The sequence below is a fragment of the Cervus canadensis genome, chromosome 16 (assembly GCF_019320065.1).
Source record: "Cervus canadensis isolate Bull #8, Minnesota chromosome 16, ASM1932006v1, whole genome shotgun sequence".
Classification (NCBI taxonomy): Eukaryota; Metazoa; Chordata; class Mammalia; order Artiodactyla; family Cervidae; genus Cervus; species Cervus canadensis.
Window position 1 is genome coordinate 37,245,932 of NC_057401.1, and position 19,777 is coordinate 37,265,708.

Consider the following 19,777-nt stretch of genomic DNA (forward strand, 5'->3'; position numbering starts at 1 on the left):
ACATCATGAGAAATGCTAGGCTGGATGAGTTACAAGCTGGAAATCAGAATAGGTGGGAGAAATAGCAACAACCTCAGATATGCAGATAATACCACTCTAATGTTAGAAGGTGAAGAGGAACTAAAGAACATCTTGATGAGGGTGAAGGAGGAGCATGAAAGAGCCAGCTTTAGACTAAATATTTTTTTAAAACTCAGATAGTGGCATTTGGCCTTATTACTGCATGGCAAATAGAAGGGGAAAAGGTGGAAGTAGTGACAGATTTCCTCTTCTTTGACTCCAAAATCACAGAGAACAGTGACTGCAGCCATGAAATCAGAAGACGATTGCTTCTTGGCAGGAAAGTGATGACAAACCCTAGTGTGTTGAGAGACATTATTCTGTCAACAAAGGTCCATATAGTCAAGGCTATGGTCTTTCCAGTGGTCACATACCATTGTGAGAGCTGGACCATAAAGAAGGCAGAATGCCAAAGGATTGATGCCTTCAAACTGTGGTGCTGGAAAAGACGCCCGAAAGTCCCTTGGACAGCAAAGAGATCAAACTAGTCACTCTTAAGGGAGATCAACCCTGAATATTCATTGGAAGGACTGATGCTGAAGTTGAAGCTCCAGTATTTTGGTCATCTGATTCGAACAGATGACTCATTGGAAAAATCCCTGTTGTTGGGAAGGAGAAGGGCATCAGAGGATGAGATGGCTGGACAGCATCACTGATGCAATGAACATGAACTTGGGCAGACTCTGGGAGATGGTGAGGGACATAGAGGCCTGGCTTGCTGCAGTCCATGGGGTTGGAAACAGTCGGACACAACTGGGCAACCAAACAACAACAACAACAACTGTTGCCTGGAGAATCCCATGGATGGGGGAACCTGACAGGCTACAGTCCATAGGGTCGCAAAGAGTCAGACATGACTGAAGAGACTTGGCTTGCATGCATGCATGCATGTGTGGCTTGGATTTGATTTACAAGAGCTTTAAGGCTGCTTATTTATAGGCTGAGGAGAAGTTGAGGAGGAGGTGAAGATGCAAGTGAATGCAGAGATGTTTCCTGGAGGGGAGGTGAATGGTGTTTCATGGGCCAAAGGCATAGGTGGAAAATTTGGAGTCGAATACTAGAGACAGCTCATTCTCTGAACCTTCAGGCAAGAATATAAGAATGTGTGTGGGAGCGAGCAAATTTACAGAGCCTTCTTGCCTGACAGCGTCTGAGAAGCATGAGTTAAGACTGTCTGTGAAATAGAGTAAGGGGTGTAGGAGTTGAGCCAGGGATGACAGAGGACCTGAGCATTCAGGGCACCAGCAGAAGCAGGACTCTACTTTAGTTGGTATGTCAGTCCACCAGCGGTTTGAGTTTCTTTACCACTTCTCAGCTGTCTGTTGGAGCAAAAGTTCTGTGATAGCTCTGATCGGGGCTGGGACTTTGCCGTGTGGGTACAGCAGCAGAAGGGCAGGAAGGGGCAGGTGAGAGAGTGGTTCATACCCTTAATCCTGTGCTCCGAGCTGGGTAAGAAGGGGAGGCAGAGGTCTAAGCAGAGTGACAGATCCACAGATCATGGAGGCATGAGGAGACTGCTGAAGTTTCCGTGAGAAAGGCAGAGGCAGCGGGAATCAGAAATTGAAGAATTCCTAGTGAAGATGAGGCTTGTGGGGCTGGCCTGGGATATGCAGGAATGTGGAGGAGGATCATAGATGAAGTTTCTGGAAGATGTGGCCATCAAGAAACTGAGAAATTGGACTTCCCTGGTGGTCCAGTGGTTAAGACTGCATGCTCCTAATGCAGGGGGCCCAGGTTCAATTCCTGGTCAAGGAATTAGACCCTACATGCTGCAACTAAGACCCAGCACAGCTAAATAAGTAAAATTAAAAAAAGAAAGAAAGAAATGGAGATGCTAGTTTGTTGGGTTGTACACTGGGACACAGAAGTCAACCTTGGTGGTGGCAGAATTGGAGGGTGGATAGAGGCTTAAGACCTCAGTGGAGGTTGTGCAAGGACCAAGAGGTCAGCAGATGACAAAAATGAAAAGAGGCAGAGAAGATGGTACCAGAATTCTTGAGACTAGAGGATGGATGGCCTGGATACAGCACTGGGTCAGGAGGAGACCAACCCTTGAGGGAAATAAAAGGACTGTTATGAAAGCAAGATGTTGGATTCTCAGTCTAGTGCATTTCCTTGAAATCATAGTTCATTCTATGATGACCCTTTGCTCTATTTTTCCTTTGTCTCCTCAGACTTTCCGCATTGCACCCTCAATGTGCATCACTAAACCAGAAGCTGATTTTGCGGTGGAAGTGTTTCGCTCTGCCTTAATTCAACACATGAAGAGAAGAGCTAAATAAAATTTTTAAGAATAAAAGCACCACAAGCCTCAAGAACTCCCCACTTATGTTCAGGAGTTAATTTGAGAAATTCTAAAACCACTGGTCTTGGTTATCAATGGTTGACTACCTACCAACCATGTTTGTTAGCAGAGTCCCTATTATCCCCTATTACCTTGAGAAAGCCATCCTGCAGGAAAGGACCTGACTCCCTAGCTCAGAGAATAAATCCTAATTAATCTGGGTTAGTTATGGTAATTTGACTCCCCTCTGTGGTGAATGTTTATACCTGATATGTGACATGATTCCTCCAGGAAAATCTTCTGGTGGAGGCGCCTTTGGGGAAATGTTTCTTCATCCTCTGCTCTTCATCTTCAGGAGAGATGTCTTCTTCTTGCACCAAAGCATCAGATATCAGGGTAGGATGGCTCCAACCACAACAGTCACTTTGTAGTCTTGAGAACAAAGCTTATTTGCTGAGGTTGAAAGGTAGAGAGAAGCTGAATTCTTAGTGATGTCAACAGGCCACTGACTTACCCTGTCCTGGAGCCACCTTACCTTCGGGCTCCTTATTATATGAGAAAATAAATCCAATAGACTACACAAGTCTTTTTAATTTTACAATCATAAGCATCCTGAGAAATGAGGCAGAAAATACCCCACATAGATAACTCTTCTGTCCTTTGACTCCGTTAAAATGTCTATCAGAGTCTTCTTTGTCTCCGCTGCCATCATCTTACCCTGGACTAAATTCTCATTACTCCTATTCTTTTAATACTATGTCCAAAATTATTTATAACAAGACTTGTAGCAGTCTACATATATTTTTATACTTTCTTTTTTTAATATTCATTTCCACTGTGGTTGATCACAGGATATTGAATATTGACAGTTCCCTGTGCTATACAATAGGACGTTGTTGTTTATCCATTCTAAATGAAATAGTTTACATCTACCAACCCCCAAACTCCTAGTCCATCCGTCTCCCTCCCTGGCTCCCCTTTGGCAACCACAGTCTGTTCTCTATGTCTAGGAGTCTGTTTTCATAAGTTCCCAAACTTTATCATCATTAGATTGCACATTCATAGCACTTCTTTTCCATAACTGTGCACCACTTGTCTTAAAATTGACTTAATAGGGCTTCCCTGGTGGCTCAGTGGTCAAGAATCCAGCTGCCAATGCTGGAGACAGTTTGAAGATCCCACGTGCTGCAGAGCAACTCAGTCCATGTGCCACAACTATTCACCCTGTGCCCTAGAGCCTGGGAGCCACGACTACTGAAGCCCAAGCACCCTGGAGGCTGTACTCTGCAACAAGAGCAGCTGCCACAATGAGAAACCCGTGCATAGCATCCAGAGAGCAGCTCCTGCTCGTCGCAACTGGAGAAAAGCCTGTGCAGCGATGACGACCTAGTGCAGCCAAAAATAAATGAGCTTTGCAAATTATTTTTTAAAAAAGATACTGGCCAGCTGAGACCCTCTCCTTAACACAATCAGAAGAAGCTCCATAAAACTGAATGGGAAGTCACTTTCTCAGCCTATCATTCAACGTTTCTTTGAGCTGTGTCCCAGTTTGAAGCGCCGTCCTAATGGTCTACCCCGAAGTGTTTGTTCTACTGAGACATGCTACACCTTCCTGCCAGGTTGGTCTCCCTCAGGCATTGACTTAAAAATGGGCTTCCCTTGCACAAAACCTTCCAGTGGCTCCGCACATTCCTTTTTTTTTTTTTATTTTTTTATTTTTTTTATTTTTATTTATTTATTTATTTGTCATACATTGATATGAACCCTGTAACAAGGAGCTCAATCCTTCTCACTTCTCATAGGCAGTACCCAAACAGAGCAAACACTTTAGAAATGCTCTGTTTGGGCACAGTGGAAAGATGATTGGATTATAGGCCAAATAACCTGAATTTTAAACTCAGTTCTCCCATGAATTGGCTATAGATGACCTTGGCAAAGCCTTTTCACCTCTTTTTGACCTCCTTTTCCCAGGCATATCAGTACTTGCCTTTCCTACTTTCTAAGTTGTCCTGGGAATTAAGTAAGCTAACAGATGTAAAAGTGCTTGCAAACTAATGAACCAAGCAAATAGCAATTTCTTCTTCCAAACTACATTCCCTTTCTTTCCTTCACAATACAATCTCCCAAGAGCAGTTTTTTTGTTCCAGTATAATTCCTTGCCTCCTGTCATGCCTCAATAACTAGGACCTCATTCTGGCCTCTTGTTTTTGGGCAGCTGCCTTCTCTAAAGGCCACTAGTGACTTTTGTATGGCCCGAATCTCCTTATGGCCAAAATGTTTCCTTTGAATGTTCTTTCTAAACAACTGCTGCTTCTTGAATTGATTTCCTTAGATTCTGCATTGTGGTCCTTCTATCTCGGATGCTACCTTCTCAACCTCCCTGGCAACTTCTCCACTACAGGGTTCTGTCCTGGGCCATCTCTTCCTTGCTAGACTCTCTCCCTATCAGCAACCTCATCTACTTGGGAAATTTCCCCTACCTTGACTATACTGATGACTTGCAAATATTCATTCTATAGACTCAACCTGTTTGAAAGTGAAAGTGAAAGCCATGGACTGTAGCCTGCTGGCTCCTCTCTCCATGGAATTCTCGATGGAAGAATATTAGAATGGGTAGCCCTTCCCTTCTCCAGAGGATCTTCCTGGCCCAGGGATGCAACTGGTGTCTCCTGCATTACAGGTAGATTGTTTACCAACTGAGCCCCAATTCCAAGATTTTAGCTGTCTAGACACCATCATTTGAATGTTATCAGGACACTTCAAATTCAACATTTCTAACATAAAACACACTTAATTTCTCTCCTACAAGGAATTTCTTCTTGGTTAATGAAACTTTTGTCTCAGGCGCATCATTTAGGGCATTATTTTTATCCCAGTTATCTTTTTGCCTTTCACATTGAGACAAGGTGTGACCTGGGACCTTTTGCAGCAGTGCTGCAATGCTTGCACCTGGACATACCTCTCCTCAAGCAACAAAATACAAAGAAATCACATGGGACTAAAAATAACTGCATGCTTGCACAGTTGGGGCAAATTCTGGACAAAAGATAGAAAGAGACCAAAAAGCCCAAATGCCACTTTTGAAAAGTCTGGAACAAAAGCAGTCCTTACTGTGCATGCCCCTTGTACACAATACCACCTAACGGGTGGGCAGACCACCTAAGCCACCCCTAGACACACTACTACCCTTACCCCATATAAGGAATAATCTCACCCTCACCTCAGGGAGCGAGCTAGCAAGGGTTGTTTGTCCTCTTATTCCCCTCTGCTGCAGCAGGGGCCCCATTAAAGTCTTGCCTGAATTTCTCGTCTGGCCTCTGATCAATTTCTATTGATTAAGGAGGCCAAGAATCCTCCTTGGTAACAATATAATAATGCTCATAAATACTTTCTTCAATGGTAAGTTTTCCGATATGGCCTACTTATACCAAAACTGCCTTAATTTGGGTCATCATCCTCTCTCCTGAATGATTTCAACTACCTCCTAACTGATATTCTGGACTCCTTCCCAACCTATTGTCCACATTGATTCAAAGTCAGTTAATCAAAGGATAAATATGATTGCATCTCTCATCTTATGAAGGCTTTGAGGGCTCCTTGTTGCCCATGGAACAAAGTCCAAATTCCAACTATTATGGCATTCAAGAGCTTTCACAGTTTGTCCCCTAAGTTTTCAAGCTCCCTTTTTTCTTTCCATGTTATGCATGTTGTTTCTTTGCATCTATAGTTTACTTTACTTGGAACATTCTTCTGCTGTTCTTTGTCAGTGAAAATTAAGGGATTGGGGAGATTGCACAAGAAAGACAACACTTCCTTCTGTGTTCTTCAAAGCCTTCCCATTTCTGATATTTCTTTTCTTTCCAGATAAAGAAAAAGGGGAAAACATTGAAAATAATGTTTACATCAACCATTTAGAAATTTAATAAAATATGAAGGGAAAAAAAATAAAACACATTTAAAACAAAATACTAATTAAAAATTTTTTTTCCATGCTTAGGCCAAGATCCCTGTCATGCAGGACACCCTGTCTTGGAAGAAGGGGCCTGAAGGATTTAATTCATAGAACATATTCCTTGTGGCTTCCTGAATCCCACAGGATCTTGTGCACATCTAGGAGTACACCTTGATAGTCTCCCACCTCCTGGAGTCCTTGTAGAGTAAAAGCAGAAATGAAATTCTGAACCATAGCCTGGTCCTAGGCCTCATTTATTGACCATGAAGTCTGCATGAGTCTATCCAAGTGCTTTGGTCAAGATAAACTGCTCCTCTTTCTTGAAGAGCAGTTGGTGATTAAGATGTGTGAGCCATCAGAGGGAGGCACCGAGCAGGAAGGGCAAGCATGGTGTCCTTAGAGCAAGTATTCATTTCTTTCACTGGTTTATACGCATGATGGATTCCTAATTCTTTCCATCTGGAGCCATGGGTAGGAGTTTAGCACCATCATTTCTTGCCCTTCCATTTTCTGCTCTACCCACAGGAGGTGGGATGTAAGCCAGCTTACATAAGGCAAGGAATCCACATGCTTGCCAACTCTTCTCTATTTCCTTTCTTATTGAAACTGCCTAAAGTGAAGGTAATGAATGCTCAACTGAAGTAAACTTTTTTCCTCCACAATGAATATACTGACAGTTAATCATGTGATGAAAATATAATATTAAAATGTTGGCAGCTGTTTAAAACCTTTGAAATGACAATCCACTCAGGAGGGAGTAATTAAAAAAAAAAAACCATGAAGCTTTGGTTATACCATTAACAATAATAATTTTAAAGAGATGTAATATAACACTGATAAACTAGTAATATAGCAATAAACTATGCTCTTCTTTGTGTTTTAATGCTCCATCTTTTTTATCAATGTAGTTTTAACTTTTCCAGTAATTCAAAATAACCTCCTAAAGTGTCTGTAATCTATGGGAGGACGTGATTCTTCTTCCACCTTTAGATCCCACTTAAATCATCAGCACTGGCCACTTCATCACCACTTCACGCCAGAGCATCACAGTCATGTTTCAAAAGTAGGTCTGAAGTTTCCGGGCCCTGTAGCAGCACACTGCTCTGGTTACTTTAAAGCTGAAGCCACATTTCCAACTAAGGGACCAACAGTAAATGTAGCACAGCTCTGCCCATTAAAACCAGGCATAGTCGTAGAACCAACGCCACAAGTGATCTCAGCAAACACGAAAGGGCCACCGAACGCACTCAGTAAGAGCGGAGACACAGAACCAAAGGCTCGTTATGCCAACCCCTTTGGGTTTAGTTCAGATAAAGGTAGGCCTGGTCTGACTGGTGACAGATGTAAGGAGTGTTAGCGGAACTGGCAACTGGAACAGGAAGCCACAAGGAATATGTTCTATTACTCCATCCTAGTAATCCAGGATGGAGAACATAGAGACGTCAAGAACGTGATTTCATCAAGAACTGATTGGGGAGGGTCCTTGCAGACAGCAAGCAATGAAAACACAAACTTTTAATTAGATGAGACAAAATGATGTGACAGAGGGAGACTGCACAAGTTCTCCATGTGTTTTGTCCTGGGCAAATTAACCTCTCTGAGCTGAAGTTTCCTTGGGGAAAAAAAAAAAAAGAGGATAGTATAGTATAGGCACATGGGACCTTTGGGAGGATTTAAATAAGCAAATACACTGGTAGTTGCTCAACGAATATTAACTCTTTCCTTAGCCTCCCTTTCCTTTTGACACAGAACTTTCTTAGTTGCACTTGGCTGTCACCATCTGAGAAAGATGTCAATGTCTGTGGAGACATCTTACCTCTTAACCAGACTCTAAACTCCTGGTGACCTTGTCTTCTCCATCCTCATATACATCGGGCCTAATGCAGTGCCCCTCGCAAAAAGGCAAATACTAACACCTAGAGTGCTGTGTGCATTTTATCAACAGATGCTATAGTTACCAACAGCTTAAGGCAGCAATTAGTTTATCTGAAATAAACATTTAGCCATCTAATAGGGGCTTGTATGTGTGTATTCAGAAACATAAATTATATATATTGATAAATACATAATACTTAGAAATGCATATATGAATAGGAACAAATAATATATAAAGAAATCTCTATTTAGAAATACACACACACACACACACACACTCTTAGATCTTGGTAATAAAGCACCAGAGGTAACTTTAGAAAGAAAAGGAAGCCTCTCTTGGATGAATTGTGAGGCTGTACTATCCACAGGCTTCCCTGGTGGCTCAGATGGTGAAGAATCTGCCTGAAATGTTGGAGACTCATGTTTGATCCCTGGGTCAGGAAGAGCCCCTGGAGAAGGGACGGGCTGCCCACTCCAGTATTCTTACCTAGAGAATCCCATCGACAGAGGAGCCTGGCGGGCTATAGTCCATAGGGTCACAAAGAGGCAGACGTGACTGAAGTGACTGAACACAATATCTGCAGGAGGAATCTAGAGGGTTCTTGGGCACCTCGTATTCATCTTCCAAGGGGACGGCAATTCTCTGTACTCTGCTTAGGCCCCCAGTTCACATCCCTGCCTTCTCATTCTCAGTAAGTGATGGTCCTTTATCAGAAAAACACTGAAATTATCCAGCAAGAATTCTGATCACATCACTCTCCTGCTTAATACCTACAGTCTAATGTCCTCCCACTAGTCTGTCTCTGGCTGGCGTCCAGGCCTGGTGGCCCTGCCCCTTCCCCTGACTTCTGCATGGCTGTATTCCCCACACAATGCCCCCGATCCCAGGGCTGCTTTACCCGGCTCTCTCTGCCGGGAGCCCCCAGGCTTTTTCACCAGCTACCTCTTCCTCAGCCTTCACAGAGCCAATCATCACATTCAGGCTATTTTACATAAAACCTACACCTCAGCACACATCTATTCTTCAGGCTCTTGTAGCTTGAATTATTCTTTCTCTTCTGAATTTTCAACTTCTACATTCTTTTTCTTCTTTCTCTCAGCCTAAAAACATACCTCTCTCTCCATTAAAAAAAAAAAAAAAAAAGTCTTTCAAATGTAGATCTTTTTCCTAAAAAGCTGCTAAGAAAATATCCTGGGCTCTGCTACATCACTCCCTCACTGCCCCTCTCTCAGTACCCCATAGGCTGGCTTCTGAGAAGCTATTCTTGCAAAAGTGACCTACAACCCCTGTGATGGTGAATTTTATGTGGCAACTTGACTGGGCCACTTGGTGCCTAGATAACTTATGAAATATTATTTCTGGGCATGTCTGTGATGGGGTCCCTGGAAGAGATTGGCATTTGGATTGGTGGGTTGAGTAAAGCAGATGGCCTGCCCAAGGTGGGTGGACATCACACAATGTGTTGAAGACTTGAACAAAAAGGTGGGAAAAAATTGGATTTTCCCTCTCGGCCTGACCACTTGTGCTGGGCCATCCATCTCCTCTGTCCTCAGCACACCTGGTTCTCAGGCCTTCAGACCCGAGTGGAAATCTATGCCATCAGCCCCTGAGGCTCTCAGGCCTTCAAACTATACCAGCCTGCAGACAATAGACCAGGGAACTTCTCAGTCTCCATAATCACATGAGCCAATACCTTATAATAAATCTAAATTTGGATATCACATGGATATATAGATATATAGCTATATCTCTTTTTAACTTCATAGCTGTGTACATTATTGTACACTTTATGTACACTATACACTTTATACACATATGCATGTCATTATATACATAGCTATGTATGTGTATGTGTAAATATAACTCCTATTGATTCTGTTTCTCTGAAAAGCCCTAATATAACCTTTTAACTGCCAAATTCAGCCCTCGCCTCACTTAGAATCTCTGTGGCAGCTGAGATTATTGGCATCTTCTCCTATTTTTTCAGTGGTTCCATGACCTTCCAATCTCATATTATCTCTTTGGGCATCCCAGGTGGCACTAGTTGTAAAGAACTCAGATACCAATGCAGGAGACATAAGAGATGTGGGTTTGATCCCTGGGTTGGGAAGATCCCCTCTAGGAGGGCATGGCAGCCCACTCATGGAGCCAGGCAGGCTACAGTCCATAGGATTGCGAAGAGTCCGAAATGACTGAAATGACTTGGCATGCAGGCACTATCTCTTTAGTCCTTTTCATTCTCATGCATTCGTTTTGGTTCAGTTTGCTCTTTCATGCTGGTGTACCTGCTGGACTTTTATCTTGATCTCTTTCTTCCCCTCTCCATATACTTTATCTTTGTGATTTCACCCATTATCCATGATGGCTTTACTTTCTAGATGCTGATGATTCCCAAGCACATGTCCAGGGCAACCTCCTTCTGGCCTACAGATTCACATCGTCAGCAGCATCTTGAATATTTTTGCTACTGTGTTTTCTTCCTCCCCCTGGAGCACATATGCTCTCCTGGCCTCAGGAGATGTTGATTGTGCCCACTACCTTCTTGCCATGAGAGCCTGGCACCAGTAGTCACCATCCCCCAAGTCAGTCTTAACCCAACTTCTGATTCTTGCATGCCCCCCTGCCATCCTTTTGTGCTGCCCCACTCCCCCTAATCACAGCCTTCTCGCCTCCTCTATCAGCCCATCCCTGGCTGCCATGAGTGATTGGGAGTCTCATGGCTGGCCTTTGGCACACTTAGGGCCTTCCTTGTCCTACTCATTGCTCTGTTCCCTTTCTTGTCTTGTTGCCCAGCTTGAAAATCATTACCTCATCCTCACTTATGAAGAGTTAACCAGCTGGCCTTTCTGTTATCTAACTCTTTCTCTGCTCCAGCTAAAAAGTCCCAACTTACAGGCATTGTTGATTGCCACTTGAGGCAAATTTTTTAAAAGCGAGGAGGTAGGAGGAGAGAGTGAAAATTATGCCAGAAATAAAGTATTTAAAAAAAAATGTTTTTTTTCTTCCTGTGATGATACTGGGGATGGGGAACGTCAGTGTAGTGAGTGAACTCTAGAAGAGCTGTCATTAAAAACCACTCTTCTCCTGGAGCTGGTGTCTAGCTAGTTCCACTCAGCACTGCCAGGTAGTACCAGGACTTGGCACAGGGGCCTGACCCATGCTCTTGGCAGTCCTGTGCCAATTCCATCAACCTGGGCAGGAGAGTCCTCTTTATTCTTGGTAACATCCCTGGAGTCAACTACTAGACCCTGGGAACCATCTCCAGTAAACTCCCTGCCTCTTTCTTTTTAGCAACATCCTACCCTCCACCCTCTTTTTAGGAGGAGCATTGCTTACCTTCCCAGGAGCATTGGTTTCCTCTACCTGCTCACCTCTTCTCCTACATCTTCTAGCAGGATCTTTAAACCCAGATGCAACTCCTCCCTGACTCCTCTAGCTCTTCCAGTGTGGGGAAAGGAGGTGGGTTTTAGTGCAAGAAAGCAAGATATATTATCATTCAGCCTTTTTAGTGCAGCAAATACAAGGAATAGTTTAATTTCTGTATTAAAGTTCTAAAGATTCTGACTTTGCCACTCTTGAAAATATCTTTCAGAAACGCATGCTATCTAGGTATGCAATTTAAAAAGAATATATTTGTAAGAAACTAAAAATAGAGCTACCATATGATACTGCAATGCCACTTCTGGGCATACATCCAGAGAAAAACATGATCCAAAAGGATACATGCACCCTAATATTCACTGCAGCACTGTTTACAATAGCCAAGACATGGAAGCAACCTAAATGTCCATCAACAGAGGGATGGATAAAGAAGATGTGGTGCACATATACAATGGAATATTACTCGGCCATTAAAAAGAATGGAATAATGCCATGTGCTGCAACATGGGAGGACCTAGAGAGTGTCATGTTGAGTGAAGTCAGTCAGACAGAGGAGAAATAGCTTATGACATCCCTTATATGTGGAATCTAAAAAGACATGATGTAAATGAACTTGTCAAACAGAAAAAGACTCACAGACTTAGAGAATGAACTTACAGTTCCCAGGGGAAAGGATGGAAGGAAGGGATAGTTAGGGAGTTTGGGATGGACATGTACACACTGTTATATTTAAAATGAATAACCAACAAGGACCTACTGTATAGCACATGTAACTTTGCTCAGTGTTATGTGGCAGCTTGGATTGCAAGGGAGTTTGGGGGAGAATGGATACATGTAGATGTATGACTGAGTCCCTTCACCTGTTTACCTGAAACTATTACAACATTGGTTCATCAGTTATACTCCAATAAAAAATAAAGTTTTAAAAAAATAAAGGAAAGGAAAAAATTTTTTAATAAATAAAAAGAATATATTTTAAAAAGAAGAACAAAGTTGGAGAACTAACATTTCCTGATTTCAAAACTTACTACAAAAGCTATAGTAATCAAACAGAATGGTAGTAACATAAAGCTGACACAGAGACCAATAGAATATAACAGAGAGCCAAAAGTAAACCCTCACATATATGATCAATTAATTTTTGACAAGGATGCCAAGACCACTCAATGAAAAGAGGATAATCTTTTCAACAAATGGTGGGGGTTGCGGGGACGGGTTATCCACAGGCAAAGGGATGAATCTGAATCCTTCCCTTGCAACACATACAAAAATTAACCCAAGATGAATTGAAGTTAATCAAACCTAAGTGATAAAACTATAAAGCCCTTAGAAGAAAATATAGGTACAAATCTTCAGGACATCAGATATGACAATGATTTCTTGGATAAGACAAGAAAAGAAAACTTCAAAACTTTTGTGCATCAAAGTGCACTGTCAAAAGTGCACTGTCAATAGAGTGAAAAGGCAGGCACAAAATTAGATAATATGTTTGTAAAATCTTATACTAATGAAGGCTAAATATCCAGAATATATATATATTTTTAAAACACTTATAATTCAACAACAACAAAATGATTCAGTTCAAAAATGGACAAAAGACTTGAATAGACATTTCTCCAAAGATGAAATACAAATGACTAATAGCACATGAAAAGAATGCTCAACATCATTAGCCATTATGGAAATACAAATCAAAACCACTTATACCCATTAGGGTGGCTATTATTTAAAAGAATAAAACAAGTGTTGGCAAGGATATGTCGAGATTGGAACTCTTGTGCACTGCTGTTGGGAATGTTTTCCATTATGGAAAACTGTATGGCAGTTCTGCAAAAAGTTAAACAGGATTACCGCATGAGTCAACAATTCCACTTTGGGGTGTAGATCCAAAAGAATTGAAAGCAGGAATTTCTAGCATATATTTACACAACCATGTTCATAGCAGTATAATTTACATGGCCAACAGATGGAAACAACTCAGATGTTATCACTGGATGAATGAATAAACAAAATGTGGTACAATGCAATAGTATTCTGCTTTGAAAAGGAAGAAAATTCTGACACACGCTGTAACATGGATGAACCTTGAAAACATTATTCTGACAAGCCAGTCACAAAAGGATAAATACTGTACAAATATTTATATGAGGTACCTAGAGTAGGCAAAGGGTGATAACTTTGGGGGAAAACTTGACTGCATTCTCTCCTGAGGTATGGCTGTGATAATACTGATAGAATTACACTTGCGGTTAATTAAATTTTAAAGAAAATAAGACACTGGGTCTAAGAAGCTGAAGTTTCCATTTGAAAATCGTTCATGGGGTCAAGGCAGAGAGCAGCCTCCACTAGGTGTTCTTGTTCGCCTCTAGCCCTCCAGTGCAGAGTGATTTCAGAGCTGGCCCCCAGAAGTACAGAGTGGGTTCTAGCCCACCCCAAGTTCCACTGTTTTGCTCTTGAGGGAGCAGATGGTAAGTATCAAACTTATTATGTTGGCAAGTTTGAGGAGGTCAGGGGAAGAAATACTTGTTTTGACTGAGGAGATGTTGGGAAATCTTCATGGAAAAGGAATCACTTAAATAATATTGCTTGAAAACTCAGGCAATAGGCACTCCTGCTCTGGGCCCCTGGTTTTAGAGGGATCCCATTCTGGTTTTCCTTTGGCAAGGCCACTCTCCAGGAGTAAGGAATCCACAAGACCCCAGAATTCCAGAAGGTCCCTGGAGAAGGGGGCAACAGAGGATGTCATCATTGACTCAGTGGACATGAAAGTGAAAGTCGCTAGTCGTGTCTGACTCTTTGAGACCCCATGGACTATATACAGTCCACGGAATTCTCCAGGCCAGAATACTGGAGTGGATAGCCTATCCCTTCTCCAGCAGATCTTCCTGACCCAGGAATTGAACTGGGGTCTCCTGCATTATAGGCGGATTCTTTACCAGCTGGGCTGCCAGGGAAGCCCTAAAGGACATGAGTTTGAGCCAACTCCAGGAAATAGTGAAGGACAGGGAAGCCTGGCATGTTGAGCTCCATGGGGTCACAAAGAATCAGACATGACTGATCAACTGAACAACAACTGCCTAAACGGCTCCAAGCTCAAATGCTGGACGTCTTCCTGGCACAGCAGACTACGTGAGTCAGATACTTGGACATGAGAGCTGAGTTATCTATAGGGATACACATGAAGCAGGATGGAGCTGAGGATGAAAAGCAAGGGGGGCAAGAAGTCAGAGGTCAGGTCTTTCCATGCCACCTCATGTTGATAGGAAAGTCAAGGAATCTGAGAACTCAAAGTCTGAACCTGGACTTTTGGGTCCTTATAAGTCATAAGGACCAAGGTAGGAGGATAAAGCATATTTAACTCAATAGTTTGTTAACTTGGTATAATTCTGAAACATTTCAACATATTGTGTGTGGGTGTCCATTTGCTCTCCTCCCCCAGGTCCCAGGAACCTGAGGGGTATGCCTGAGCTTCAAGTATGACTTGCAGGAAGGGTAGGATTAGGAAATGCAGAGAGGAGGAGAGGTTTCAGATGAGTGTGATGCAGAGAACAGAGTCCTAGTTTAGCTCCCTCAGTTTGTCATTTCTCCAGCTAAATATTGCTAAGTATCTTTGATTGATTTCCAATATATTCTCGAATCAGTGCTTCCAAACTTTTCAACTCCTCCGGACACTGCCACCCTCAGCGTTCCTGCCCATGGTGCCTTCCTGTAGGGGCAGCACCCAGAACTGAGCATGGGGTGGGCAGAGCAAGACTTCATGTTCACGTCTCTGTCCAGCTATGAACACACCCTGAGATCAGCAGACATTTCTCTTCACCCAGGCTCAATGATATTGCTGTCCACTCAATCTCCACTTCATTTCCAGATCTTATGGTTGAGTCGTGTTTTCCCCATTCTATTTTGTTCCAGTTATATTCTTAATAAAAGTCTCATTTATCTTTTATCTTTTTTTTTTCTAAAATTTATCTGTGAATCTGCCTGCGATGCAGGAGATGTAGCTTTGATCCCTGGGTTAGGAAGATCCCCTGGGAGAAGGAAATGGCAACCCACTCCAGTATTCTTGCCTGGGAAATTCCATGGACAGAGGAGTCTGGTGGGCTATCATAGGGTTGCAAGAATTGGACACAACTTAGTGACTAAACCACTATCTGTAAACACTTCTCTTGGATCCTGAGTCAGTCTCCTATAAAGTAGGCGAGGGTCTGAGGAAAATATTAAGAAGCTGGTAAATTTCAAATTTCCTTTAAAAAGAAAACCAAATTGGATCCTTCTGTAGTCTCAAAGCTGCATGATTTCACTTTAGAGGGGTCATGTGGACACGGGAACTTGTGCCTATCCTGAGCCTGATGGAGAACGCTAGGCTTGCACAAAGATCATAGTTTTGATTTACAGGAAGTTTGATGGTTCAACTTCTCACCAAGTGTGTATAGAGCCAGTGCGGGTCTGTCTTCTGTTGGATGGACAGCAGGGCGCTCTCACTGGATGACTGTTGCATCAGCAGAGCCGGGACCTGTCTGCACTGAGGGTGCCTGTTGGAACTGGCCCAGCTGCACGCAGAGCCACACAGGGACTGTGCACTTAAAATATCCGACAAGAGGTTTGCTGATGCTGTGCGGTGGTTCCAGCACTATCCTGGGTATGGTGTAGGACAGAGAAGGAGGACAAGTCCCTCATGGCCCTCAGGAAGCTCATGGACCTAAGACCTGCCAGCAGGACAGCTGTGCGGCAGGCTGAGTGCTTCCTGCTCCACAGGCACCGACATTTAGTCCTTGCAATGACCCTTGAGTGAGGAGCCTGTGGTCGGGAGCAGAAAGCACTTCAAGCCTGCAAACGTCTACATTCTCGTCCCTGAAAACTGTGAATATTTCCTCACAAGGCAGAAAGGCCTTTGCAGAGTGATTAAGTTAAGGATCTTGAGAGGATTATCCTGGATGATCTGGGTGGGCCCAGTGTGGTTGTTTAGTCCCTCAGTCGCATCTGTCTCTGCAACCCCATGGACTGCAGCACACCAGGCTCTCTTGTCCATCACCATCTCCTGGAGTTTGTTCAAACTCATGTCCATTGAGTCGGTGATGCCATCCAACCATCTCTTTCTCTGTCGCCCCCTTCTCCTCCTGCCTTCAATCTTTCCCAGCATCACAGTCTTTTCTAATGAGTCAGTTCTTAGCATCAGGTGGCCAAAGTATGGGAGCTTCAGTTTCAACATCAGTCCTTCCAATGAATAGTCAGGGTTGATTTCCTTTAGGATTGACTGGTTAGATCTCCTTGTAGCCCAAGGGACTCTAAAGAGTCTTCTCCAGCACCACAGTTCAAAAGCATCAATTCTTTGGCACTCAGCCTTCTTTATGGTCCAACTCTCACATCCATACATGACTATTAGAAAAACCATAGCTTTGACTATATGGACCTTTGTCTCTGCTTTTTAATGCACTGTCTAGGTTTGTCCTAGTTTTTCTTCCAAGGGGCAAGCATTTTTTAATTTCATGGCTGCAGTCACTATCTGCAATAATTCTGGAGCCGAACAAAATAAAGTCTCTCAGTTTCCACTGTTTCCCCATCTATTTGCCATGAAATGATGGGACTGGATGCCATGATCTTAGTTTTCTGAATGTTGAATTTTAAGCCAACTTTTTCACTCTCCTCTTTCACTTTCATCAAGAGGCTCTTTATTTCCTCTTCACTTTCTGCCATTAGGGTGGTGTAATCTCTGTATCTGAGGTTATTGATATTTCTCCCAGCAATCTTAATTTCAGCTTGTGCTTCATCCAGCCTGGCATTTTACACAATGTACTCTACATATAAGTTAAATAAGGAGGGTGACATTATACAGACTTAACATGAGCTCCCTGTTTCTTGGACTATCCAACAGGGTTCTCTGCCAGAATCTTTGTGACCCCATGGACTGTAGACAACCAGGCTCCTCCGTTCATGGAATTCTCCAGACAAGAATACTGGAATGGGTTGCCATGCCCTGTCTCCAGGGCATCTTCCCGACCCAGGGATAGAACCTGGGTCTCCTGCATTATAGGCGAACTCTTTACCATGAGCCACAACCACTAACTTATGAAATGAGTATTAATCTCTCTACTTTACTTTAAAGGAAACAGGCTCAAAGTTTTGGTTGGGGTATGTCCTAGTTAACAAGCCTTATACATTTGGAGCCAGGGTCTGAACCTATCTGAGTCTAACTTCAAAGACTTACAGTCTCTCCACACTGAACTTCTGTTGAAGTGGAAGAAATATCATCTCTGCCTCTTGGTTTTGAGGAAGCTCAAAAGGCTCCCTCACATGCCTACTCCAAGGATTCCATTACCCAGGACCTGAGGTGGGTAGGGTCCTTGGGCAGCAGGACTGGGAAGGCCCCAGGAAGGAGCGGCTGGGATGAGGGAGAAGAGACTGGATCCTCTTGGGCCCACCTCCAGCCACGTGAGGGCAGTGAATCCTGGAAGCCAAGGGGGCCCTGGTTTAAAGGTATCCCAAGTGGCTCAGTAGTAAAGAATCTGCCTGCCAATGCAGGAGACACAAGAGACATGGGTTTGAACCCTGGGTCAGGAAGATTCCCTGGAGGGGGGCATGGCAACCCACACAGTACTCTTGCCTGGAAAATTCCATGGACAGAGGAGCCTGGAGGCTACAGTCCATGGGGTTGCGAAGAGTCGGACATGACTGAGCATGCATGCACCAGTGGCGGGTGTGGATAGCACTAAGGACATCTCTCTCCAGCGGCACCGCTCTCTCAGGCTGACCCAGAACACGGAACACACGTATCTCAGCTAAAGCGTGGTCAATGGGCCTGCCCACTTTGGATAAGTTTTCTCCTCAGTGTCCTTCCTCGCAGTCATCTGCCATCTGCATTGGCCCTACACTTTCAAAACCCAATTCAAGTTTGGAGAGAAAATTATGCGTGGAGTACTGGCTTTTTAAAAGGATGCCCAGCGGCAAGTGGTGTGGCTTACTTGCCAGAGGCCTCGTCAAACTGTGGGGCTCCCCTGAACCCCAGCAGGCAGGGAACCCCAGCCCAGGACCCTGCTGTCCCTCAGGGAATCCCCCCACCCCCGGGGCAGGCATCCTTCTATGGCATTTCTGGCAGAGAGCTCTGACGGACAGTCCCAGAAACAGGGAGCTACATCACAAGAGATGGACTCCACTACTGGATGGAACTGTTGGGAATTCTGCTGAGAAATATGCTGAGACTACTGTTACCTCCTACACAGAAGTGTGAGTTACTATTAAATTTGAAAATAACTACCTGAAGAGATAGATTAGCCATATACCATTTTATCTAAATGCTTGGAAATACTATGGCCTTTTCATTTTTGAAATTGCTAGAAACTTTCTCTAAGTGACATTCAAATTATTTATACTGCAAAGGATAATCTGAACCTTTTCTATTTTCAGAAGCCATTTTGTATCTGAAAGGAAGGACATCAATGATGTTGGGGCCCTGACTTATTTTAATGGCAAAGTAATTATCTGTACAAATGTACTGAGTCTTCTAATACCATTAGGATCACTGACCTACAAGACAGCATCCATTGTGTCAAGCGACCGCATTGAAATAGCATAGTTTTAGCTTAGCCTGTACAAATTTAGTTCTCTTTGAGCCAGAAAGAATTCCAATATATAAACTAGTACTTGAAAAATAAATACACCATTGGATCAATATAATTATGGATTTCTCCCCAAATTACTCCATTAGATGATTTCAGAAACCAAAGTGAAGTTAAATAAAGCAAGAAAATTATAAAGCAGAAGAGATTACTGAAAGTAAGTAAAAGCTAATAGTTACTGAATGCTTACTATGTGCCAGGCATAGTGCTCACAGTTTTCACCTTTGCAAATCTGCCAAAGGTTGATTTCACCCCTCTATTACAGATTTTAAAAGAAAATTAAAGACTTAAGTTTAAATGCCTTGCCCAAGATCACAGTTGGTGCTGTCACTGTAATTTGATCCCAGATCGCTCAGAGCCAAGAGCCCACATTCTCACTCTTGCTAAAACCATACCTCTCATATGCTGAAATAAGAATCAACTGGCTATATTCAATATCCTGAGATAAACTATAATGGAAAGCAATATAAAAAAGAAAAAAATACATATATAATTGAATCACCTTGCTCTACAGCAGAAATGAACACAGCTTTGCAAATCAACTGTCAGTCACTCAGAAGTGTCTGACTCTTTGCGACCCCACGGACTGTAGCCCACCAGCCTCCTCTGTCTAT

The 19,777-nt window shown here is 43.1% G+C and overlaps 1 protein-coding gene and 1 long non-coding RNA gene across 3 annotated transcripts in view; both read left to right on the forward strand.

Annotated features, from left to right (window-relative positions):
- Positions 1-2,569, forward strand: part of AGXT2 (alanine--glyoxylate aminotransferase 2) — a 41,016-nt gene extending 38,447 nt beyond the window's left edge. For both annotated transcript variants that reach the window (XM_043489166.1, XM_043489167.1), the window contains one exon: positions 2,235-2,569. In XM_043489166.1, coding sequence (XP_043345101.1) covers positions 2,235-2,342 — 108 coding nt within the window. In that variant the 3' untranslated portion in view covers positions 2,343-2,569. The remainder of the gene's footprint in view (positions 1-2,234) is intronic.
- A 2,402-nt stretch (positions 2,570-4,971) lies between these two features.
- Positions 4,972-7,179, forward strand: LOC122454585. The gene is made up of 2 exons (XR_006273443.1): positions 4,972-5,024; positions 6,342-7,179. It is a non-coding gene; the product is annotated as an uncharacterized LOC122454585 (long non-coding RNA).
- Positions 7,180-19,777: the final 12,598 nt, after the last annotated feature.